We start from the raw sequence: 26455 nt of genomic DNA, 5'->3' as shown, positions 1-26455 counted from the left end.
AACAGAGAGACGCTCTTTTTTGAACAATTGATCCAAAAGGTAGCATCTCTGACAGTGCAACATTCAATCAGTACTGCAATAGAGCGTCAACCTAGAAACGGTACTCAATTACTGAAATAAGACACATAAATGCAGAAGAAACAGCGCAGGAGGATGTGTTTGGCATTACATTGTGCTGGCTGAGAGACAACTATCTCGCCTAATCCTACTGACAAGTTCTTAGTCCATAGCTTTGACTGTTAAGGCATTTCAACAGAATGACTCTCATCCATAACCATCTGCCTCAGAGGAAAGGGTACTCCCATGTGAACCACAGTTAAGAGCTGTTTGGGAATGCAGTAGTAAATCTGAAAAATATATGATGCCCCATCTACCTCAAAGTTTCAGATGAATTTAAGTGATACTGAAATACATAATCAAAGAGATCAATAACTGATGCACATGAAACTCAGAAGTGTGGAAACACATCCTAACCTTGTACTTCATTCTGTTCCATGCATTTTATTTGGGGCAACACTCTATAGAGGAAGTTGTCATTAAGGTAGAACAAAATGGGGGAACAAAGCTAAAGTGACCAAAAGTGTTTGTTTATAATAAGTGTCAGAACTGATTATAGGTCATGAAACGTTATCTTTTTCAATCTCCACAGGTACTACCTGACTGCATGAGTATTTCCAGCTTTCTCTATTTTTAGTTTGGAGTTCCAGAATTCCAAAATTATTTTCATTTGGCATTTTCGCTGTTCTAATAGTTTTAAAGTTTTATCAGATACTGAGTTGGAATAGCATTTTTTGCCCTTCCTTAATTAACAGTCGACCACACTGTTGCAGGTCTGTAGTCAGACAGAGGTCAGATCAGGTAAGGGTGCAGATTTCCTTGCCTGCAGGACTTCAATGAACTGGGTTTTTTTTTACACAATTAACAGTGGTTACATAATTGTCATTAGGTCAGCTCTCTGTTTCAGATTCTATTTAACTCAAATTTCACCATTTGCCATGGTGGGACTCAAAAGCATGTTCCCAGAACATTGTTCTGGTGTTCTGGATCATAATCCAGTGACATTACCATAAGACCACAGCCTCACACATAATTTCAGCAGGGGGTATATGAAGGAGGAACAGATTATTGCTAAGAGAAACAATAAAACAATTTTCAACGAGGTAGCAAATCACAATAACTTAAAAAGTGATATTGTCATTCGTGCAGGCATTCTTTGCGTAATAGCAGTTACTTTTCTCTAAATTAGATCTTCACCATTAATAACTCCTTTTATATAATTGTATATCTGGCTATTCTTCAATAATGGATTCAGTAAAGTTCTCAATTCAAGAAGTCCTACATGATAAGCAGTCCCTTAATTTTTTTTTGTGAATGAGTATGAGAGACAGCAAGAACACATCAAATGAAATTAGATTTTCGATTACCTCCAACCCATGTCTGTTCCTTATAAGCCAAATTAGAGGTAGCTTGACAGAGTTTAACCTAATTATATACAAGAGTGGCAGGTCAAAATATGACATGATCCATGTGTGAAGCAAGTTACACAGATTGGTAAAATCCATATTTCGTCCCAATCCAGGCAGTATTACAAACGGTTGTCAGCATTTCTGCATTACAGACTGTGAAATATATTTGCCAATTTCCTTCTTCCGATAAGTACCCAGTAATTCAGATTCAAAAATGCATGTGCATGAATGTCTGATGATAAAATGCATTCAAGTGAGTTTTTGATGTTTTCCATGAAAAAGTACTCCACAAAATGACATAGACGTTGTCAAGTCTTGCATGCACAAGATAAATGTGCTCTTGATCCCATTGGATTTTACAGCATGAGTTCGCAGATTGTATGGTAGCCCACAACCTCAACTTTTATGTAAAATTGTAATAAGACAGGATTTAAAGTGGTAGCAGTCATTTGGGGGAAACATCAGGTTCTTTGGAGGCTTCTCCATGAGCTATTGTTGTACATCTGCATTGATTTGTTACCAAAAGATTTCTGTACTCTCAAAGTATGGAATCAACATCAGGCAATAGACTCAGGAAAATGATGGAAGAACAAGGAGGGAGTAATGTGGAAATACAGATCTTTTGAAGAAAATTCATGAAATGCAGACAGTCTTTTGGACTAATAGGGAAGGTGGTAAATTAAAACAGTTAAGAGAACTATGTGAAGTAGTGACAAGGGTGTTGAGTTCCACTTTTCTTACCTCAGGATAGTAAATTAATGACAAGAAAATTTAATAATTGACAGAAGTGTATGGTGATAAATCTCTTACCTTTTTTTTGTACATTGGCACTACTAGGCCACTTCCACTGATAATCCTCACTTATTAAATCTAATGGCACACTTGCACTCGCACTGCACATTGGTTCAATGGTCCAGCTCATCAATTCAGCAGAATTTGAGATAGGAACTGTCTCCTTTCTGCTCACGCACCCTTGAAACTTACTTTTAAAAAGCCATAAATAAACTGAAATTTATGGAATAATGTTTCCATGCTCAGAGCAATTAAGCTGTGAAATAGACTATCAGCTTTTCCACTGGATGCTCGCTGAAAGGAAACTACGTTAATGGCATTCTGAGTTCCAATAATTCAAAAACAATTACTGACTTCCTGAGTTTAAGCAGTTGTTTGGCACCTAACTGACTGTAACATCTCTAATTTGTACTGCATAAAATGACTATTAAGATCAGGCTAGTGTGTAGAGATGAGCAGGAAAAGTTTATGGCTGAAATCATCGGCACCAGCAAATTAAAAATGGGCCCATATCTGAAATAGCAACTTATCTTTTCTCTTCATAGATGCTGACTGGCCAGCTAAGTATTTTCAACTTCTATGTTTCTTTTCAGATTTCCAATATCTGCAATGCTTTGGTTTTGATATTTCCTAATCAATCTGTTCACAGATGTTATTACACACCTGTGGAGAAGGTGGTTGGGGACTTGAACTCAGGGCTTTGGCAGGAACACTAACACTGCACAAGAAGCCCCTCATACTTTGGTTTACCTTACAGAATGATCATGTGGCTAGTTCTAATGCCTGTAATATCTACAATGGAACCTTTGTCATTACTATTAGCCATTACTACACATGAGATGTTTACATTAATTGGTAGTATGTGGACTTAGAATTTTCACTACTGCTTGAGACTGGATAAGACAATATATATATTTCTCAATTAACTCTTTTTTTTAATTCTAAAGACAGTGCTAGTAGGACACTTACCCATTTGATACTGAATAAATTGATGAGTTCTGAACTAATTTCAACGTCCACAACAAACAAAACTAGACACAATCTGCCTTTTAAACTAGATGTCTAGTTTATCCATTTATCCTCATATTTCACAAGCATTGATTAATTGTAAAAGTTTCAAAATAAATTTCTTCAACGGGAAAGCAGGCACAAGAATTTATATTACAACTCCATCCTCTTCCATGCTCCACCTGTTTCTGTTTTGGAAAGAAAAATATCACCTCTACAACAAAAACTTAAAGGTCACCCTGATTTTGATTACCCAAATAATGCCGGTGTCCTGGCAAAAATGTTAAACTCACGGCTTTTGATATTACCTGTCCTTCCCCAACTGTCTCAGTATCAATGATTGTTACAACTCCAGGAATGTGTGGGCTACGTCGGGATGTGCTATGCGTCGAAATCTCATCCTCAACCGGCCCCGAAGGTAGGCTGCCAGCCAGCCGTCCAACTGCTTCCCCAAACATGGTCAGTCCTGTTTTGAGTGTCTGCATCAATTTTGGAGAGACATAGAAAAAAGGAAAACAATCAAAACCAGCATAAGCTCCCCCCAACACAAGTTCAGACACAAAATATACAGCAGTCTCCAGCCAGAACAACTGAGAATCAATGGGAAACGGTTTTGATTAGTGCTAAAAACTCTAACTGCAGTGATTAGAAAACACATTACAGATGATCAATTAGTTGTGAAGTGTTTGTTTCAATTATTAATGATTTGGCAATTTACACAAAGTCTGTTAGTGGTTTGTTGTGAAAGAACTTCCACAAACCAAAATAATTGGCGCCACACAGTATTGACAATGCTACATGGTCAGGAAGCCTGATTAACCTTTTAAATGCCATCAGCTGCTCCCTCCATTAATAATAATGATGTTCCTCTCACGTTAGCTGGTAGGGCTCATTTAGAGGCTATCGGGTAACAGAAATACAGAAACAGACTCCGATAAAGCAATTAACTATCCTAGGGTTAAATCTAGCTAAGCAGATGGAAACAGCCATAACAACAATTAGATTATAACAGAACTAAAGGGTTTTATGCAACTCAGAACATCCCGCAGAAGTCAGAAAGTCATAATAAATGCCTGTTTTCTGATGTAGGTGCGAACAATTTCTTAGGCTTAGGACTCACTATTTTTATTCGGTAATGTGTGACAGCAATGACAACCCAATCATAATCTATGTCAATTAACTTTCAACTCAAGGCAAATGTACAAACGTTAATTTGCAGTTTGCTGAGAGGCACAGAAAAAATTGACAGATACAGATGCTAGATGCAAGATTTTTTTTGCAATCTATTCTAAATTGGACTTTGCAAATTGGTGGGCATACAAATTTCTTCCAGGTCATAAATGTTTATTAGTTCAGAGGGGCAGACCATGTCCAAAAGTACTGTAAATCACAGACTAATCAAATTAACAGCAGATAATTTAAGGGCACCAGTACGATGGATGTGAGCAGAAGACAGACAAGTCGACAAAATGTAATCAGAGCCATTCAACTTAATAGTCTAACTAAGATCCTCACTGCAGTTCGGAAACAAGTACTGTAAGCCATCTGCTTACACCTTTAAAACATTTAAGTAAATTGCCAAATTTCTTCAGCATTGACTTTATCTCAGGCTTCATAGATGATAGATATTTTCAATTAGCCTGTTTAGCTATGTTTTAACACACCTCTGGAGCATTGGAATCCAGCCTTTCTGGCCCAGAGGTGGGGATACTACCACTGTCCCAGAAAAGCCTTTTTTCACACAGGATAAGGGGAATGAATAACACAGTTTGTCTCAGATGGATCCCAAATAACACACCAGTCAAGTGTGAAATAATGGCTGAGAATCTATTTGAACACAGAACTGTCAAGGGACAGAATCCATTTGGATAATTCATAAATCATTTAAAATTCTGAGAAAATAAGATGCTCCATGGTCAAAGACTGGCAAAAATGTACTTTTGCAATGCTGATACAAAAAAATGCCACAGCTATTCAATATCTTAAATATGGTTTAACTGCTGGTGGATGGTCAACATGTCATTTAGAAATGAGTTTGTTATAGGGGGTTTACCTTTTAGCTGCTATAAATTAATTTTTACAGCTTTTATTTTCAATTAAAATCAGATATCTAGTCATCAGAAAACTTGAAGAAAAAGTTTGAGTTGCAGTGACTCACAACCTTTCACATATATGGTGTAAATACAGAATAAAGTATTCACCAAAATATTTAAATATTATATTCAAATAAACAAAAATATTTAGAGCAATGAAATGAGGATGTAAATGTGGTTGACATTAAAGCCCGAGTGAAATCAGTGTACTGGTAAATTTAATTGTGAAGTGGGGGAACAGCAAATTTTATAAAAAATAAATAAATAAACCACTGATCTGTGAAAATAATCTCAAGTAGCATCATCACTCTTCAGGACCACAGTTTAAGTGTCTCACTGAGAGAGACACTGTACAATACAATTTCCAACAGGTTAACTCTGAGTTTTACATTTAAGGGCAGATGCTGAGATGCAATTATTGGCATTAGCACTGGTCTAGAAAGAAAAGAAACTCTTGGAATACTAGTCATCTGCTAGAGGATTTTGCAGCCAAATTAATTGCTGTCCTTAACTGTTATGCCTGCAAATTTGTGGCATGAGTGATTGGACAACTGAACGAGAACCTTGATTCCTTGAGTTTCTTTTCTTTTTGTATAAATGTTGTATAAATTCATGCTTAATTAATACTAGTAATCAATTATATTGAATGATCTTCAGTAAAAGAACTCCCAACAAATGACAGAGCATGCAAAAGAGAAGGAAAGTTAAAGTGGCAGAAAAAACAGCCAGATTTCAATCTTTCATACTGGCTTTTCAATAATCGCCTATTGAGAGAATGACCATGATCTGCACTGCAGTCTTCATGTTTTAGAAATTCAGAGTGAAACATCATTAAGAAGTCATTTTCACAAAAGTAGCTGATGCCACACAATATTAAATATAATGGGGATAATCCATCTCCCAACTTTATATCATTTTATTCATATTATAAAGCAGGGGTTCTCAACATTACTGTATTCTCAGATACAATGCAGATAACAGCATGTTTTCTCAAAGCAGTATGTAACACATTGAGGAAAATATTAACAAATTTGCATTAAATAAAAGACATGGAAAATAAGTATTTCAGAGTAAATACAGCTATTATAGACAGAGAGCCATATAGCACGAAATAGACTCTTCGGTCCAACCCATCTGCACCTAACAGACATCCCAATGTGACCTAGTCCCATTTGCCAGCATTTGGTCCATATCCCTCCAAACCCTCTCTATTCATACAACCATCCAGATGCCTTTTAAATGCCTTGTAATTGTACCTGCCTTCACCACTTCCTATGCAGTTCATTCAATACATGTGCCATTCTCTCTGTGAAAATGTTATTCCTCAGGTCCATTTTTAAATCTTTCCCCTCTCACCTCAAACCTACACCCTCGAGGTTTGTGACTCCCCCACCCTAGGATAAAAGCCCCAGCCTATTCAGCCTCTCCCTGTAACTCAAACCCTCCAGTGCTGGCCACATATTTGTAAACCTTTTCTGCACCCTCTCAAGTTTAACAACATCCAACAGGAGGGTGACCAAAGTTGTACACAGTATTCCAAAAGTGGCTTCACCAATGTCCTGTACAGCCGTAACATGACATCCCAACTCCTATATTCAATATTCTGACCAATGAAGGCAACTGTGCAAATGCCTTCTTCATTACCCTGTCTACCTGCGATTCCATCGTAAAGGAATTATGCACTGAACCCCTAGGTCTCTTTGTTCAACAACAATCACCAGGACCCTACCATTAAATGTGTAAGTCCTGCCCTGGTTTGTCTTATCAAATGCAACACCTCACATTTATCTGAATTAGATTCCATCTACCACTCCTCAGCCCATTGGCCCATCTGATCAAGGTCCTGTTGTACTCTTGGATAATCTTCTTCACTGTCCACTACACCACTTATTTTGTTGTCATCTGCAAACTTACTAACCATTCTTCCTATATTCACATCCAAATCATTTATGCAGATGTCAAGAAGCAGTGGACCCAGCATCGATTAGAACAGTACAGCACAGAACAGACCCTTCAGCCCACGATGTTGTGCCGACCATTGATCCTCATGTACAAACCTAATGTACGAACCCTCAAATTTCTGTGACCATATGCATGTCCAGCAGTCTCTTAAATATCCCCAATGATCTTGCTTCCATAACTGCTGCTGGCAACGCATTCCATGTTTTCACAACACTCTAAGTAAAGAACCCGCCTCTGACATCCCTTCTATATTTTCCGCCAAACAGCTTAAAACTATGACCCCTCGTGTTAACAATTTCTGCCATGGGAAAACGTCTCTGGCTTTCAACTCTATCTATGCCTCTCATTATCTTGTATACCTCAATTAGGTCCCCTCTCTTCCTTCTTTTTTCCAATGAAAAAAGTCAGAGCTCAGTCAACCTCTCTTCGTAAGATAAGCCCTCCATTCCAGGCAGCATCCTGGTAAACCTCCTCTGAACTCTCTCCAAAGCATCCACATCTTTCCTATAATAAGGCGACCAGAACTGGACACAGTATTCCAAGTGCAGTCTAACCAAAGTTTTATAGAGTGCAACAAGATCTCACAGCTCTTAAACTCAATCCCCCTGTTAATGAAAGCTAAAACGCCATATGCTTTCTTAACAACCCTGTCCACTTGGGTGGCAATTTTAAGGGATCTACGTACCTGCACACCAAGATTCCGCTGTTCCTCCACAATGGCAAGAATCCTGTCTTTAATCCTGTACTCAACTTTCAAGTTCGACCTTCCAAAATGCATCACTTCACATTTACCAGGTTGAACTCCATCTGCCACCTCTCAGCCCATCTCTGCATCCTGTCAATGTCACACTGCAGCCTACAACAGTCCTCTATACTGTCAACGACACCTCCAACCTTTGTGTCATCTGCAAACTTGCTAACCCATCCTTCAATCCCCTCATCCAAGTCATTAATAAAAAATACAAAGAGTAGAGGCCCAAGAACAGAGCCCTGTGGAACACCACTGACCACTGACTTCCAGGCAGAATACTTTCCTTCCACTACCACTCGCTGTCTTCTGTCGACCAGCCAATTCTGTATCCAGACAGCTAAATTTCCCTGGATCCCATTCTTCCTGACCTTCTGAACGAGCCTACCATGGGGAACCTTATCAAATGCCTTGCTGAGTCCAAATACACCACATCCACCGCTTGACCCTCATCAACGTGTCTAGTAACATCCTCAAGGAACTCAATAAGATTTGTGAGGCATGACCTGCCCCTCACAAAGCCGTGCTGACTGCATTTAATCAAGCCATGCTCTTCCAGATGGTCATAAATCATATCCCTCAGAATTCTTTCTAACACCTTGCAGACGACAGACGTGAGACTGACTGGTCTGTAATTGCCGGGGATTTCCCTATTTCCTTTCTTGAAGAGAGGAATTACATTGGCCTCCCTCCAGTCCTCAGGTACGACTCCGATGGAGAGCGAGGATGCAAAAATCTTCGCAAGCGGTGAAGCAATCACATTTCTCGCTTCCCAAAGCAGCTAAGGACAAATCTGGTCTGGCCCTGGCAATTTGTCAAATTTAATGTTTGTCAAAATTTTCAGCACACCAGCTTCCTCAATCACTATCCGTTCCAGCATGCTTACCTGCTCCTCAATGATTTCATTCACTACAAGGTATCCCCTACCTCCTCAGACTCTATACACAAGTTCCCTAAGGGTAAAAAATGAGGTCTGCAGATGCTGGAGATCACAGTTGAAAATGTGTTGCTGGTTAAAGCACAGCAGGTCAGGCAGCATCCAAGGAATAGGAAATTCGATGTTTCGGGCATAAGCCCTTCATCAGGAATGAGGAGAGGGTGCCAGGCAGGCTAAGATAAAAGGTAGGGAGGAGGGACTTGGGGGAGGGGCGATGGAGATGTGATAGGTGGAAGGAGGTCAAGGTAAGGGTGATAGGCCGGAGTGGGGTGGGGGCGGAGAGGTTAGGAAGAAGATTGCAGGTTAGGAGGGCGGTGCTGAGTTGAGGGAACCGACTGAGACAAGGTGGGGGGAGGGGAAATGAGGAAACTGGGGAAATCTGAGTTCATCCCTTGTGGTTGGAGGGTTCCCAGACGGAAGATGAGGCGCTCTTCCTCCAACTGTCGTGTTGTTATGTTTTGCCGGTGGAGGAGTCCAAGGACCTGCATGTCCTCGGTGGAGTGGGAGGGAGACTTAAAGTGTTGAGCCACGGGGTGGTTGGGTTGGTTGGTCTGGGCGTCCCAGAGGTGTTCTCTGAAGCGTTCCCCAAGTAAGCGGCCCGTCTCCCCAATGTAGAGGAGGCCACATCGGGTGCAGCGGATGCAATAGATGATGTGTGTGGAGGTACAGGTGAACTTGTGGCGGATATGGAAGGATCCCTTGGGGCCTTGGAGGGAAGTGGGGGAGGAGGTGTGGGCGCAAGTTTTACATTTCCTGCGTTTGCAGGGGAAAGTGCCGGGAGTGGAGGTTGGGTTGGTGGGGGGTGTGGACCTGACGAGGGAGTCACGAAGGGAGTGGTCTTTGCGGAACGCTGATAGGGGAGGGGAGGGAAATATATCCCTGGTGGTGGGGTCCGTTTGGAGGTGGCGGAAATGACGGCGGATGATACGTTGTATACGGAGGTTGGTGGGGTGGTAGGTGAGAACCAGTGGGGTTCTGTCTTGGTGGCGGTTGGAGGAGCGGGGCTCAAGGGCGGAGGAGTGGGAAGTGGAGGAGATGCGGTGGAGGGCATTGTCGATCACGTTTGGGGGGAATCTGCGGTCCTTAAAGAAGGAGGCCATCTGGGCTGTGCGGTGTTGGAACTGGTCCTCCTGGGAGCAGATGCGGCGGAGACGAAGGAATTGGGAATATGGGATGGAGTTTTTACAGGGGGCAGGGTGGGAGGAGGTGTAGTCCAGATAGCTGTGGGAGTCAGTCGGTTTATAGTAGATGTCTGTGTTGAGTCGGTCGCCCGAGATAGAAATGGAAAGGTCTAGGAAAGGGAGGGAAGAGTCTGAGACAGTCCAGGTGAATTTGAGGTCGGGATGGAAGGTGTTAGTAAAGTTGATGAACTGTTCAACCTCCTCGTGGGAGCACGAGGCAGCGCCAATACAGTCATCGATGTAGCGGAGGAAAAGGTGGGGGGGTGGTGCCAGTGTAGTTGCGGAAGATGGACTGTTCCACATATCCTACGAAGAGACAGGCATAGCTGGGGCCCATGCGGGTGCCCATGGCAACTCCTTTAGTTTGGAGGAAGTGGGAGGATTGAAAAGAGAAGTTATTCAGGGTGAGGACCAGTTCAGTCAGTCGAAGGAGGGTGTCAGTGGAAGGGTACTGGTTGGTGCGGCGGAAAAGGAAGAAGCGGAGGGCTTTGAGTCCTTCGTGATGGGGGATGGAGGTGTACAGGGACTGGATGTCCATCGTGAAAATAAGGCGTTGGGGACCGGGGAAGCGAAAATCCTGGAGGAGGTTGAGGGCGTGGGTGGTGTCCCGAACGTAGGTGGGGAGTTCTTGGACTAAAGGGGACAGAACCGTGTCAAGGTATGCGGAGATGAGTTCGGTGGGGCAGGAGCAGGCTGAGACAATGGGTCGGCCGGGGCATTATGCTACTCTTTCTTTGATCATTCTCTTATTCCTCACATACGTATAAAATGCCTTTGGATTCTCCCTAATCCTTCCTGCCAAGCCTTTTTTGTGACCCCTCCTGGCTCTCCTCAGACCATTTTTTAGCTCCTTCCTCGTCTGCCTGTAATCCTCTAGAGCTGAGCAAGACCCTCGCTTCCTCCACCTTACGTAAGCTGCCTTCTTTCTTTTGACGAGAAGCTCCTCCGCTCTCATCATCCAAGGTTCCTTTATCTTACCCCTTCTTGCCTGTCTCAGAGGAACACATTTATACATCACTCGCAACAACTGTTCCTTAAACAGTCTCCACATGTCTATAGTGCCCTTCCCATGGAACATTTGCTCCCAGTCCATGCTTCCCAACTCACGTCTAATAGCATCATAGCTTCCTTTTCCCCAATTAAATATCCTCCCATTGTGCCTGCTTCTCTCCTTCTCCTTAGATATGTAGAATGTGAGGCAGTTGTGGTCACTATCATCAAAGTGCTCTCCCAATGCAAGATCTGACACCTGCTCCAGCTCATTGCCGAGCACCAAATCCAAAATGGCCTCTCCCCTTGTCGACCTGTCAACGTACTTAGTTAGGAAACCCTCCTGAACACACCTTACAAAAACAGCTCCTTCCAAACCATCTGCTCGAAGGAGGTTCCAATCAATATTGGGAAAGTTAAAGTCACCCATTACAACAACCCTACTGCATTCACACTTTTCCAAAATCTGCTGACCTATGCTTTCTTCAATCTCCCTGCTGCTATTGGGGGGCCTGTAGTAAACCCCTAATGAGATGACTGCTCCCTTACTGTTCCTAATTTCCACCCATACTGACTCAGTAGGCAGACCCTCCTCGACAATGATACACTCTCAGATTAGCAGTGCTACACCCCCTCCTCTTTTTCCCCCCTCCCTATTCTTTTTAAATGTTCTAAACCCTGGAACATCCAGCAACCATTCCTGTCCCCGAGAAACCCACATCTCTGTTATGGCCACAACATCAGAGCACCAGGTACTGATCCATGCTCTAAGCTCATCACTTTTATTCCTGATACTCCTTGCATTACAGCAAACACACTTTAACCAATCCCTTGGTTCTTTCCCAGGAAATTCCTTCCCACTGGCTGTGCTACCTCTTGCTATTGCCTCATCTCCATCAACTCTCACCACCGGTATATAGATTCTTGGGGCACACTGCTGGTCATAGGTCTCCAGTCTGAAAAGCAACCTTGTATAACCATAGGCTGTCTCCAAACTTCAAGCCAATTTTGTATCCAATTGGCTAGCTCCCTGGTTCCCATGTGACCTAACCCTACTAACTAGTCTATCGTGTGGAATCTTGTCTAACGCTTTGCTGAAGTCCCTATAGACAACGTCCACCACTCTCCCTCCACCAACTTATCCTGTACTGATGAAAGGCTACCTGATCTACAGTTCTCAGTTTTCTCTTTACAGCTTTGCTTAAATAATGGCACCACATTAGCCAATCTTCAGTATTCCAGCACTTCATCCATGGCTGTCCATGATAAAAGTATTTCAGCAAGGGATCCAGCAATCTCTTCCCTCGCTTCTCATAAAGTTCTGGGAAACACCTGAACAGGACTTGGGGATTTATCTAACTCCAACACCTCCTTTTCTGTAAAATGAACTATTGTCAAGATATCACTGTTTTTTTTCCCCAACTACCTCTAGCTTTCATATCTTTCTCTACAGTAAATACTGATGAAAGGTATTTGTTTAGTATCTCACACATCTCCTGAGGTTCCACACATAGACGGCCTTGTTGATCTTGAAGGGGCCGTATTTTCTCCTTAGTTACTCTTCTGTTTTTAACGTATTTATAGAATCTGTTTGGATTCTCCTTAACTCTATTTGCCAACATTATCTCATGTCCCATTTTTGCCCTAAATATACCCCCACTGCCGTTATACTCTTGTTGGGATTCACTCAAGCCCAGCCACCTCTATCTGAAATATGCCTCCTTCGTTTTCTTGGCCAGTGCCTCCATTCCTCTGGTCATCCAGCATTATACACTAACAGGAACTTACTGTCTCTGAATTCTCAACTCATTTTTAAAGGCTTCCCACTTCGCAACCATACCTTTATCTTCTCATAATTTCCAATGCAAATAGAAAATGCTGGTGAGACAGTAAGAAATAGGAATAAGTGTAGGTCATTCGGCCCCCTCAAGCCTACTTTCATTGGGTCATGGCCAACATCCATTTTCTTGCCCTTTCCCCAGAACCCTTGATAATCTCACTGATCAAGGATCTATATATCTCAGCCTTAAATATACACAAGGTCTCTGCACCCCCACAGCTCTCTGTGCAAAGATGTACAAGGGAGGAGTGAAGGGCAAGTGATATGGCATCTGACGTGGATCTGTTGCTCCAAAAGGCAAATTGGAGTGGATCAGGAGTAGTGGGGAGGCTGGAGTTGATTAATGCCATGACCAGCCTTGCAAAGCACTTCATGACCACCATAGTTAGGTCCACTGGGTGGTAGTAATTGAGACATGCTGCATGAGCCTTCTTTGGCACAGGGATGATGTTGGCCCTCTTGAAACAGGCAGGGACAGTGGCCTACTGCAGGGAGAGGTTGAAGATGTCCGAGAAGACCTCTGCGCATGCTCTGAGTGCACAACCTGGTACTCTGTCTGGTTCCATCGCCTTGGATTCACAGAAAGGAAAACTGATCTGGGCCCTGATGCAGTGACAGTTGGGATAGGCTCGTCAGGACTTGTTGGAATAGATGTTTCTTCTCCGCCGAAATTCTGCTCAAAACGAGCATAGAACACATTGAGACGATCTGGCTGACTGGTCTAAAATTCCCTGTTTTCTCTCAGTATTCTCGAAGTTTCAATGCGACCTTGCCTCATACTCCTAAACACCAATGAGGACAGACCCCACAGTCCTCAACCACTCCTCATATGACAAGCCCTCCAACCCCAGGATTACTTTTGTAAAAACCTCCTCTGGACCTCCTCTAATGCCAGCACATCCTTCCTTAGATACAAGGCCCTGCCATACATCTCTACCTTTATTCTAACTCTCTTGAAATGACTACTAACATTGCATTTGCCTTCATAACTGTCAAACACACTTGCATGTTAACCTTCACAGAATCCTGAACTAGGACTTCTAAGTCCCTTTCTTTATATTTCCGAACCCTTTCCCCATTGGAAAACAGCCTACGACTCTATTTTTCATATCAAAGTGCATAATCTCCCACTTCCTCACAGTGCTTTCCACCTACTACTTCTTTGTGCACTCTTCTCGCCTGTCCAAGTCCTTCTGCAGCCTCCTTACCTCCTCAACACTACCTGTCCCTCCACCTATTCCACCTGTCCTTTGTGATCTGCAAACTTAGCAACAATGCCTTCAATTCTGTCATCCAGATCATTCAATATAACATGGCTAGTTGTGGTCTCAAAACTGACCTTGCAAAACTCCACTAGTCACTGGCTGCCATTCTAAAAAAGACTTTTCATCCCCACTCTCTACCTGCTGCCAGTCACCCATTTGTCAATCCATGCAAGTACCTTGCCCCAGGTACACTGGGCTCTTGTCTTATTTAGCAGCCTCCTGCATGGCACCTTGTCAAAGTCGTTCTGAAATTCAAAGTAGATCATGTCCATTTGCTCTCCTTTGTCTAACTTCCTCATTACCTCCTCAAAGAATTTGAAGATTTGTCAGATATGACCGCCTCTCGATGAAGCCATGCTGACGCAACCTGAATTTACCAAGCATTTCTCGGTACTCTGCAATCTCATCCTTCATGATGGACTCTAAAATCTGACCAATGATAGAGGTTAGGCGAGCTGACCTACTAATTTCTCACATTCTGCCTTCCTCCTTATAAAGTAGGGATGTTACATTAGCCATTTTCCAGCCTCAGATCTTCCCAGAATCCAGCGAATCCTGAAAGATCGCCAGCAATGCCTCCACAATTTCCTCAGCTTCTCCTTCAGACTTCTGTGGCACAGGCCATTTGGTCTGAGTAATTTATCCACCTTCAGGCCTTTCTTTTTTCCCCTGCATCTTCTCCTTGGTGATAGCCAGTGCACTCACCTCTGCCCCCTGACTCTCTGGAAGTTCTGATATGATACTGGTAATGTTGAGAACTGATGTAAAATACCCATTCAATTCCTCCACCATTTCTTTATTCCCCAATACTACTTCTCCAGCCTCATTTTTCAGTGTTTCAGTATCCATTCTTGCCTCTCTCTTACCTTTTAGAAATCTACAAAAACTTTTGCAATCTTCTTTTACATTTATAGCTAGGTTACCCTCATACTTCATCTACTCCCCTCTTATTGCTTCTTAGTTGTCCTCTGCTGATTTTTAAAGGTTTCCCAATCCTCTGCATTCCCACTGATCTTTACCATATTGGATATTTTCTTTCACTTTTATGCTCACAACTTATAGAGTCATAGAGATGTACAGCATGGAAACAAGACCCTTCGGTCCAACCTGTCCACGCCGACCAGATATCCCAACCCAATCTAGTCCCACCTGCCAGCACCCGGCCCATATCCCTCCAAACCCTTCCTATTCATATATCCATCCAAATGCCTCTTAAATGTTGCAATTGTACCAGCCTTCACCACATCCTCTGGCAGCTCATTCCATACACATACCATACTCTGTGTCTCTTTTATATCTTTCCCCTCTCACCCTAAACCTATGCCCTCTAGTTCTGGGCTCCCCGATCCCAGGGAAAAAAACTTTGTCTATTTATCCTATCCATGCCCCTCATACTTTTGTAAACCTCTATAAGGTTCACCCCTCAACCTCCGCACTTCAGGGAAAGGAGCCCCAGCCTGTTCAGCCTCTCCCTATAGCTCAAATTCTCCAAACTTGGCAACATCCTTGTAAATCTTTTCTGAACCGTTTCAAATATCACAACATCTTTTTGATAGGAAGGAGACCAGAATTGCACGTAATATTCCAACAGTGGCCTGACCAATGTCCTGTACAGCTGCAACATGACCTCCCAACTCCTGTACTCAATACTCTGACCAATAAAGGAAAGCATACCAAACACCTTTGTCACTATCCTATCTACCAGCGAATCCACTTTCAAGGAGCTAGGAACCTACACTCCAAGGTCTCTTTGTTCAGCAACACTTCCTAGGACCTTGCCATTAAGTGCATAAGTCCTGCCAGGATTTGCTTTCCCAAAATGCAGCACCTCACATTTATCTGAATTAAACTCCATTTGCCACTTCTCAGCCCATTGGCCCATCTGGTCAAGGTCCTGTTGTCATCTGAGGTCACCCTCTTCGCTATCCACTACACCTCCAATTTTGGTGTCATCTGCAAACTTACTAACTGTACCTCTTATGCTCGCATCCAAGTCATTTATGCAAATGACAAAATGTAGAGGACCCAGCACCGATCCTTGTGGCACTCCATTGGTCACAGGCCTCCGATCTGAAAGACAACCCTCTACCACCACCCTCTGTCTTCTACCTTTGAGCCAGTTCTGTATCCAAATGACTAGTTCTCTTTGTATTCCATGATATCTAACCTTGCTAATCAGTCTCCTATGGGGAACCTTGTCGAAAGCCTTACTGAAGTCCATGTAGATCACATCTTTTGCTCTGCCCTCATCAATCCTCTTTGTTACTTCTTCAAAAAACTCAATCAAGTTTGTGAGACATGATTTCCCATGCACAAAGCCATGTTGACTATCACTAATAAGTCCTTGCCTTTCCAAATATATGTACATCCTGTCCCTCAGGATTCTCTCCAACAACTTGCCCACCACCGAGATCAGGCTCACCGGTCTATAGTTCCCTGGCTTGTCTTTACTACCTTTCTTAAACCGTGGCACGTTTGCCAACCTCTTCCGGCACCTCACCTGTGACTATCGATGATACAAAAATCTCAGCAAGAGGCCCAGCAATCACTTCTCTAGCTTCCCACAAAGTTCTCGGGTACACCTGATCAGGTCCTGGGGATTTATCCGCTTTTACCCGTTTCAAGACATCTAGCACTTCCTCCTCTGTAATCGGGACATTTTGCAAGATGTCACCATCTATTTCCCTACAGTCTATATCTTCCATATCCTTTTCCACAGTAAATACTGATGCAAACTTTCATTTAGTATCCCCCCCATTTTCTGTGGCTTCACACAAAGGCCGCCTTGCTCATCTTTAAGGGGCCCTATTCTCTCCCTAGTTACCCTTTTTTCCTTAATATATTTGTTAAAACCATTTGGATTTTCCTTAATTCTATTTGTCAACGCTATCTCATGTCCCCTTTTTTCCCTCCTTATTTCCCTCTTAAGTATACTCCTACTTCCTTTATACTCTTCCCTATACCTACCAGCCTTCCCTTTCACCCTGACAGGAATATACTTTCTCTGGATTCTTGTTATCTCATTTCTGAAGGCTTCCCATTTTCCAGCCATCTCTTTATCTGCGAACATCTGCCTCCAATCAGCTTTTGAAAATTCTTGCCTAATACCGTCTAAATTGGCCTTTCTCCAATTTAGAACTTCAACTTTTAGATCTGCTCTATCCTTTTCCATCACAATTTTAAAACGAATAGAATTATGGTCGCTGGCCCCAAAGTGCTCCCCCACTGTCACCTCAGTCATCCGTCCTGCTTTATTTCCCAAGAGTAGGTCAAGATTTGCACCTTCTCTAGTAGGTACATCCACATACTGACTCAGAAAATTGTCTTGTACACACTTAACAAATTCCTCTCCATCTAAACCCGTAACACTATGGCAGTCCCAGTTGATGTTTGGAAAGTTAAAATTCTCTCCCATAACCACCCTATTATTCGTACAGATAGCTGAGATCTTACAAATTTGTTTCTCAATTTTCCTCTGACTATTATGGGTCTATAATACAATCCCAATAAGGTGATCATCCCTTTGTTATTTCTCAGTTCCACCCAAATAACTTCCCTGGATGTATTTCCAGTAATATCCTCCCTCAGCACAGTTGTAATGCTATCCCTTATCAAAAACGCCACTCCCCCTCATCTCTTGCCTCCCTTTCTATCTTTCCTGTAGCATTTGTATCCTGGAACATTAAACTGCCCAGTTCTGCCCATTCTTGAGCTATGTTTCCATAATTGCTATGATATCCCAGTCCCATGTTCCTAACCATGTCCTGAGTTCATCTGCCTTCCCTGTTAGGCCCCTTGCATTGAAATAAATGCAGTTTAATTTATTAGTCCTACCTTGTCCCTGCCTGCCCTGACTGTTTGATTCACTTCTGTTCTCAACTGTACCAGTCTCTGATTGATCTCTTTCCTCAATATCTCCCTGGGTCCCACCCCCATCCCCTCCCCACCGTACTAGTTTAAATCCTCCCGTGCAGTTCTAGCAAATTTCCCTGCCAGTATATTAGTACCCTTCCAATTAAGGTGCAATCCGCCCTTCTTGTACAGGTCACTTCTACCCCAAAAGAGATTCCAATGATCCAAAAATGTGAATCCTTCCCCATACACCAGCTCCTCAGCCATGCATTCATCTGCTCTATCCTCCAATTCCTGCCCTCACTAGCTCGTAGCACTGGGAGTAATCCAGATATTATTACCCTTGAGGACCTTCTTTTTAAATTTCTGCCCAACTCTCTGTAATCTCCCTTCAGAATCTCAACCTTTTCCTTTCCTATATCGTTGGTTCCAATGCGGACATGACCTCTTGCTGGCCCCCTTCCCCATGAGAATATTCTGCACTCTCTCTGAGACATCCTTGATCCTGGCACCAGGGAAACAACACACCATTCTGCTTTTTCTCTGCTGGCCACAGAAACGTCTGTCCGTACCTCTTGACCACAGAGTCCCCTAACACAATTGATCTCTTGGAAGCCGATGTACCCCTTGTTGCATTACAGCCAGTCTCAATGCCAGAAACTTGGCTGTTTGTGCTACGTTCCCCTGAGAATTCGTCATCCCCAACATTTTCCAAAACAGCATACCTGTTTGAAGTGGGTATATCCACAAAAGACTCTTGCTCTAGGTGCCGACTCTTACTCTTCCTGGTGTTAACCCATCAATGTGACTGTATCTGAGACTTACCCCCTTTCCTATAAGTGCCATCCATCACATACTGTTGCTGTTGCAAATTCCTCATCGCTTCTATCTGTTTCTCCAATCGATCCACTTGATCTGATAAGATTCGCATCCAACAGCATTTATGGCAGATATAATCCGCAGTAACCCTTAAACTCTCTTTAAACTCCCACATCTGACAAGAAGTACACATCACTGTAAAGGCCATTTTTGCTCCTTCACAATCTACAGACCCAGAAAATAACACCGTCTTATTCCTCTACAAAACACTGCACCAGGTTAAATTAATAGCTCTGGTTTATATTTTAAGTTTAATCACGAGACTTATCTCCAAAACCATAGAATCAAGAAAGAACCCACTGTACTCACTAATACAGCCTTTCTCTTGTTATCCCCACTTACTTTTCCCTGTCCATGGGCCAATCTTCCATTCAGGTCATTATACTCCCTCCAATACCACTGGCTCTTATCTTATAACTTAATCTTTTATGAAGTACTTTGACAAATGCCTTCTAGAAGTCCAAACCCATCTACTGGTTTCCTGCTTTCCACTCTGGTTGAGATTTCCTCAGTTTACTCTTAATGAATTAGTGAGACATGATTTCCCTTTCACGAAGCCATGCTGACTCTGCTTGATTAGATTATGATTTTCCAAATGCTATGCTATTACTTTCATAATAATTGATTCCAATACTTCTCCAACAATAGATATTAAACGAATCAGCCTATAATTCACCACTTTTTGCCTCTGGCCCTTTTTGAATAGGGGAGTCACATCAGCAGTTTTCCAATCCTCTGTTACATCTCCAGAACTCAACAATCTTTGGAAAGTTACAACAAATTCATCTACTGTCTCTGTAACTAACTCTTTTAGGATCTTAGGATGTAAACCATCAGGACAGGAGACTTATCTGCCATTAGTTCCTGCAGTGATTGTAACGAGGTCAGCCAGGTGGACCTCATAAAAGATGAGTTCCCTGACTGGGACTGTTAATCTGGTACAATTAGAGAGTTATGGCTGACAGAAAAGAACAGGAGTGTCAGACATCTGAGAGAAGCAAAAGTGGACATTGGGCCATTGGAAAATGACTCTGAAAAAGTAGCAATGGGGAGCAAAGAAATGGCTGAGGAACTGAACAGCACTGTGCGTCAGGTCTTCACAATGGAAGACACGAGTAATATACCACAAATTCAAGAGAGACGGGGGTCAGAGATATGTACCGTGGCCATCACCAAGAAGAAGGTGCTGAAGAAGCTGGAAGGTCTCAAAGTGGATAAATCACCTGGACCAGATGGGTTACACCCTTCGAGTTCTGAAGGAGTTAGCTGAAGAGATGGAGGTAAGTAGAGATTTTAGTAGTAACCTTTCAGGTATCACTGGAATCAGGGAGGGTCCCACAGGACTGGAAAATTATTAATGTAACGCCGTACAAGAAGGGAGCAAGGCAAAAGATGGGAAATTATAGGCTGTTTAGCCTGATTGCAATTGTTGGTAAGATTTTGGAGTCCATTATAAAGGATGAGGTTTCTGAATACTTAGAACTGCATGCTAAAATAGGGCAAAATGAGCATGGCTTCATCAAGGGGAGGTCATGCCTGACAAATCTGTTTGAATTCTTGAGGATGTAATGAGCAGGTTAGACCAAGGAGAGCCAATGGACGCTATCTATCTGGACTTCCTGAGGTCTTTAATAAAGTGTCGCACAGGAGGCTGCTGAGTAAGATAAGGGCCCATGGTGTTCGAGGCAAGTTACTAGCATGGATAGAAGATCGGCTGTCTGGCAGACAGCAGAGAGTGGGGATAAAAGGGTCCTTCTCAGGATGGAAGCCAGTAACTAGTGGTGTTCCACAAAGGTCAGTGTTGGGCCCATAAGTTTACACTTTATACTTAAATGATCTAGATGAAGGAAGTAAGGGCATTGTGGCTAGGTTTGCAGATGATACAAAGTTAGGTGAAGGGGCAGTTAGTGTTCTGGAGGCTGGGAGGCTACAGGAAGATTTTGACAGGTTAGGAGAGTGGGAAAAGAAATGACAGATAAAATACAACATGGGAAAATATAAGGTCATGCAATTTGGAAGGAAGCATAGAAGCATAACCTATTTTCTAAATGAGGAGTAAACTCAGAAATCTGAAGGGAAAAAAGGGATTTGGGAATCATGGTCCAGGTTTCTCTTAAGGTAAACTTACGGGTTGAGTCAGTAGTTAAGAAGGCAAATAAAATGTGTCATTCATTTCAAGAGCTCCAGAATATAAAAGCAGGGATGTACTTCTGACGGTTTATAAAGCTCTGGTCAGACCACATCTAGAGTACTGTGAGCAATTTTGAGCCCCATACCTCAGGAAACCCAGACAGCCAAACTTCTATCAATGTTAGTAACTTGCCTCTAACACCATGGACCCTTAGCTTACTCAGCAGCTTCCTGTGTGACACCTTATCAAAGACCAGATGGACAGCATTCATTGGTTCTCCTTGGTCTAACCTGCTCATTATATCCTCAAAGAATTCGAACAGACTTGTCAGGAATGACCTTCCCATGATGAAGCCATGCTCATTTTGCTCTATTTTAGAATGCACCTCCAAGTATTCAGAAGTCTCATCCTTCACAATAGACTCTAAAATCTTACCAATGACTGAGGTCCAGCTAAACAGCCTATGAGGGGGGATCTGATTGAAACTTTCAGAATACTGAACGGCCTATTGGATGTTGGGAAGATGTTTTCATTGGCTGGCATCTCACAAGGGCACAGTCTTAGAGTATAGGGAAGACCTTTTAGAATAGAGATAAGGAGAAACATCTTTAGTCAGGGTCTGGTGAATCTATGGAACTCATTGCCACAGAAGGTTGTGGAGGCCAGGTCATTGAGTATATTCAAAACAGAGAAAGATAAGTTCTTGATTGCCAAAGGATGAAAGCAGGAAAATGGGATTGCAAAACTTATCAGCCATGATTGAATGGTGGAGAAGACTCAGTGGACCGAATGGCCTAATTTCTGCTCCTATGTCTTATGCTCTATGGTCCTACCTCCTGTTCACTCTGAGAGATGGCTCTGAGGGAGCTGGGTCAGTGTCAAGGATTTTCCACATGTAAATAAAGGGTGATTTAGTGGTGGGATACTGGTTGCTGTGGAGATATCTCAGTGGCAATGAGAGCAAAGCATGCTCCTGAAAAAATTCAAAAGTAACAGTCATCTTTGAGTTGGAGTCAGCATTTTTGACTACATGCCATTATTTAGAACGCTTGATCAACTGATTGCTCATTTGATATCCTGCTGTCGAAGACTGGACGCAGTATCTGGAAAGAAAGCATTATATTTTCGGGACAAATGATATTGGGGTAGACGAAAAGCAACAAGTAATTCTGCTGACAACTTATAAACCTGCAACTTTCCCTGAGGCACCAGTTGCTAAAACCTTTCAGGAGTGGATGGATTTACTTAAGGAACATTACAATCCCAAGCCTCCTCTAATTCTGATACTATAGGTTTTACTCGGCTGTTCAAAAATCAGGGGATTTTTGTCTAGGTTAAGACAACTGACAGAGGCATGTCACTTTGGTTTAATGTTCAATGAAATGCCAAGAGACTGTCTGGTATGTGGGATTAATCATGCAAACTACTAACCGAAACCCACTGGTCTTCAAACATGTGCGACAACTGGCTTTATCATTGGAAAATGTGGCAAGTGGAGCATATGAGTAGCAGCATATTCCGATGGAAGTGGACACCCTCCCAGTCTGGGCCAGAGTGGTGCTGGAAAAGCACAGCAGGTCAGGCAGCATCCGAGGAGCATGAAAATCGATATTTCGGGCAAAAGGACTTCATCACCTTGCTCTATTCCTGATTAAGGGCTTTTGCCAGAAACTTCGATTTTCCTGCTCCTCGGATGCTGCCTGACCTGCTGTGCTTTTCCAGCACCACTCTGATCTAAACTCTGAAATCCAGCATCTGCAGTCCTCACTTCTGCCTATCCTCCCAGTCTGACTGAGCTTGGGGAACACGAGTGAAGATAATTGCATAACCTCACACCGGACATATTCAGACCAGATGGACTCTAGGTCAGACCACAGCAAAACCCCAAATGGTTAACATTTTCTTCAGGATACAGGCAGGCAAGTCATTGTAGTTGCTGCGTGTATGCGGACTCCAGATAATAAAAGAATCCCAATGGACCTAAACTGAGTAAGAGAACTCATAGGCTGGTATCCAGAAGGGTGCACACTCTGGAAAATCATAGAGTCATAGAGATGTACAGCATAGAAACAGACTCTTCGGTTCAACACATTCATGCCAAACAGATATCCTAAATTAACCAAGTCCCATTTGCCAGCGTTTGGCCCATATCTTTCTAAAGCTTTCCTATTCATACCCACCCAGATGTCTTTTAAATGTTGTAATTTACAAGCCTCCACCACTTCCTCTGGCAGTTAATTCCAAAGTACACCATCCTCTGTGTAAAAAGGTTGCCTCTAAATCATTTCCCCTCACCCGAAATCTATGCCTTCTAGTTCTGGACTCCCCCAACCTAGGGAAAGGACCTTGTCTATTTACCCTATCCATGCCCCTCATGATTCTATAAACCTCCGCTCCAAGGAAAACAGCACCAGCCTATTCAGCCTCTCCCTAAAGCTCAAACCCTCCAACCCTGGCAACGTCCTTGTAAATCTTTCCTGAACCCTTTCAAGTTTCACAACATCCTTTCTATGACAGAGAGGCTAGAATTGCACTCAATGGTCCATAAGTGGCCTAACCAATGTCCTGTACAGTCGCAACATGACCTCCCAACTCCTATATTCAATGCTCTGGCCAATAAAGGAAAGCATACTAAATGCCTTCTTCAATATCCTATCTGTCTGAGATTCCACTTACAAGAAACTATGAACTGCACTCCAAGGTGTCTTTGTTCAGTCATATGCCCCAGGACCTTACCATTAAGTTTATACATCCTGCCCTGATTTGTTTTTCCAAAATGCATCAGCTCACATTTATCTAAATTAAACTCTATCTGCCATTCCTCAGCCCATTGGCCCATCTGATCAAGATCCTGTTGTAATTTGAGAAAACATTCTTCACTGTCCACCACACCTTCAATTTTGATGTCATCTGTAAACTTACTAACTGTACCTCCTAAGTTCACATTCAAATCATTTATATAAATGGCAAAAAGCAGTGGATCCAGCACTTATCCTTGTGGCACAGCATTGGTCACAGGCCTCCAGTCTGAAAAGCAACCCTCCACCATCACTCTCTGTCTTCTATCTACGAGCCAGTTCTGTATCCAAATGGCTAGATCTCCTTGTATTCCATGTGATCTGACCTCGCTAACCAGTCTATCATGAAGAACCTTTTCAAACACCTTATTGAAGTCCATAGATCATGTCCACTGGTCTGCCCTCATCAATCCTCTTCGTTAGTTCTTCAAAAAACTCAATCAAATTAGTGAGACATGATTTCCCACATACAAAGCTATGCCACCATCTTTAATCCAAATACATGTAAATCCTGTCTCTTAGGATTCCCTTCAACAACTTGCCCACCACCGATGTCAGTTCCTTGGCTTTTCCTTACCACCTTTCTAAATAGTGGCACCAAGAGCCTACCTCTGCAAAATACTCATTCAGTATCTCCTCCATCTCCTGCAGTTCCACATGCAGGCTGCCTCGCTCATCTTTGAGAGGTCCTATTCTCTCCCTAGTTACCCTTCTATCTTAATGTATTTATAAAATCTCTTTGGATCCATCCATACCCAGTTTGGAACACTTAAATTGCTTAGCAACATCCAAATCAGAACTGATCAAATGACAAGTCTGGTTAAATGGTTACTGTTCTAATGGAGGTTCATCCCGGTGTGGTAATATCAGTGATTGCCAGTCTTTAACAAAATTTGCTCTGGACTCCAATCCTCCAGTTTGCACAAGACCTACAGCGGGGAACTTTACAGATTAAGAGTACAACTTCGGTTCTAGTCTCGTATGTGAAACAGCTGGTTCAGTTACCACAGATTGGATTAAAAGGCTCAGGCCTAAGCTTGATGGGGCAAGATTTGTTGAGAAAAATGTGCCTTTATTGGCTCTACAATTTTTGATTAGAAAATGGCTGCTTGAATTACGTCCTAATTAAATGCCCACACATTTTTCAGGAAGGTCTAGGGTTTACCAAGCAACTCCATGATTCAGCAAGGCCCGCAGTATTATTTGCTATACGAGCAAAAATTGAGGCAGAAATCAGAAAGCTAGAAAGCAAAGGAATTATCAAATCACTACAGTTTGCGGAATGGGCAGCATAGGTCATACTGACTATGAAGCCTGGTGGTCGGTTCACCCATGTGAGGATTTTAAACAAATGGTAAACTGCTTTTCCAGCTGGATAAATACCTGAGTCCTCGCATAGAGCAATTATATGTAAAGCTGGCGGGGGACACTGTCCTTCTCAAAGCTGGACATTAGCCATATATTCTTGCAATTGCAGTTAGATGAGGATTACCAGAAGTATGCTACAATTAATACCTATAAGAGTTTGTACCAATATACAATACTGCCAATGGGGGCATCATCAGCCTGCGCAATTTTTCAGCCAAATATGGACAACATTTTACAAGATCTACCCCAGGTCACCATTTATCATGATAATGTTTTCATAACAGGGAAGGCCAATAAGGTGCACTTGGAGAACTGGGATATAGTGTGTAAACAAAGGTACCCTGCCTCCCACGTCTGTACCAGAGCTTAGGTCTTTCCTTGGGCTGGCCTGGCATTCATCCCTGGCACCTTTGCATCAACTCTTAACAAAGGGTCAGCCTTTGAAATGGTCTCTTAGCCAAGACATAGCTTTCAGGAAAGTGAAGAAGCAACTGTCATCATATAAGGTGCTGCACTCTATGATCCCAAATTAAAACTGGTATTGACATGCGAGGGATCCCCGGAAGGCATCAGGGTAGCTTGAGCTCAAATGTGTCCCAATAGAGAGGAATGCCCAATATCATACGCAGTCTGGACTTTGGTTAATGCACAGCATAAATGTGCCCAAATAGAGAAGGAAGGTTTGACATTTCCAATACTTTAATCAATATCTTTACAGATATACATTTGCTATAAATCGGACCACAAACGCCTGCTGGATCTACTTAAAGAGGACAAGACAGTGCCTACCATAACTTGAGATTAAATTCAGCATTGAGCTCTAATACTAAGTGCAAGGTTTGTGAAGGTTTGTAGCTCAGGTTGAGGTTTAGGGTGTAGGTTTGCTCGCTGAGCTGTAGGTTTGATATCCAGACGTTTCATTACCTGGCTAGGTAACATCATCAGTGGTGAGCTCCAAGTGAAGTGAAGCTGTTGTCTCCTGATTTCAATTTATATGTTTGTCCTGCATGGGTTTCCTGGGATTTGTGGTGATGTCATTTCCTGTTCATTTTCTGAGGGGTCGATAGATAGTATCTAGATCTATGTGCTTGTTTATGGCGTTGTGGTTGGAGTGCCAGGCCTCTAGGAATTCTCTGGCATGTCTT

At 42.7% G+C, this 26455-nt stretch overlaps 1 protein-coding gene across 2 annotated transcripts in view; it reads right to left on the bottom strand.

The window, feature by feature from the left end:
- The window catches only part of bcas3 (BCAS3 microtubule associated cell migration factor), a 1146863-nt gene that overhangs the window by 843432 nt on the left and 276976 nt on the right, over positions 1-26455 (bottom strand). For both annotated transcript variants that reach the window (XM_060847956.1, XM_060847957.1), the window contains exon 12: positions 3575-3745. In XM_060847956.1, coding sequence (XP_060703939.1) covers positions 3575-3745 — 171 coding nt within the window. The remainder of the gene's footprint in view (positions 1-3574; positions 3746-26455) is intronic.

This window comes from Hemiscyllium ocellatum, chromosome 31 (genome assembly GCF_020745735.1).
Source record: "Hemiscyllium ocellatum isolate sHemOce1 chromosome 31, sHemOce1.pat.X.cur, whole genome shotgun sequence".
NCBI lineage: Eukaryota > Metazoa > Chordata > Chondrichthyes > Orectolobiformes > Hemiscylliidae > Hemiscyllium > Hemiscyllium ocellatum.
This window is presented reverse-complemented; position numbering and strand designations above follow the sequence as displayed.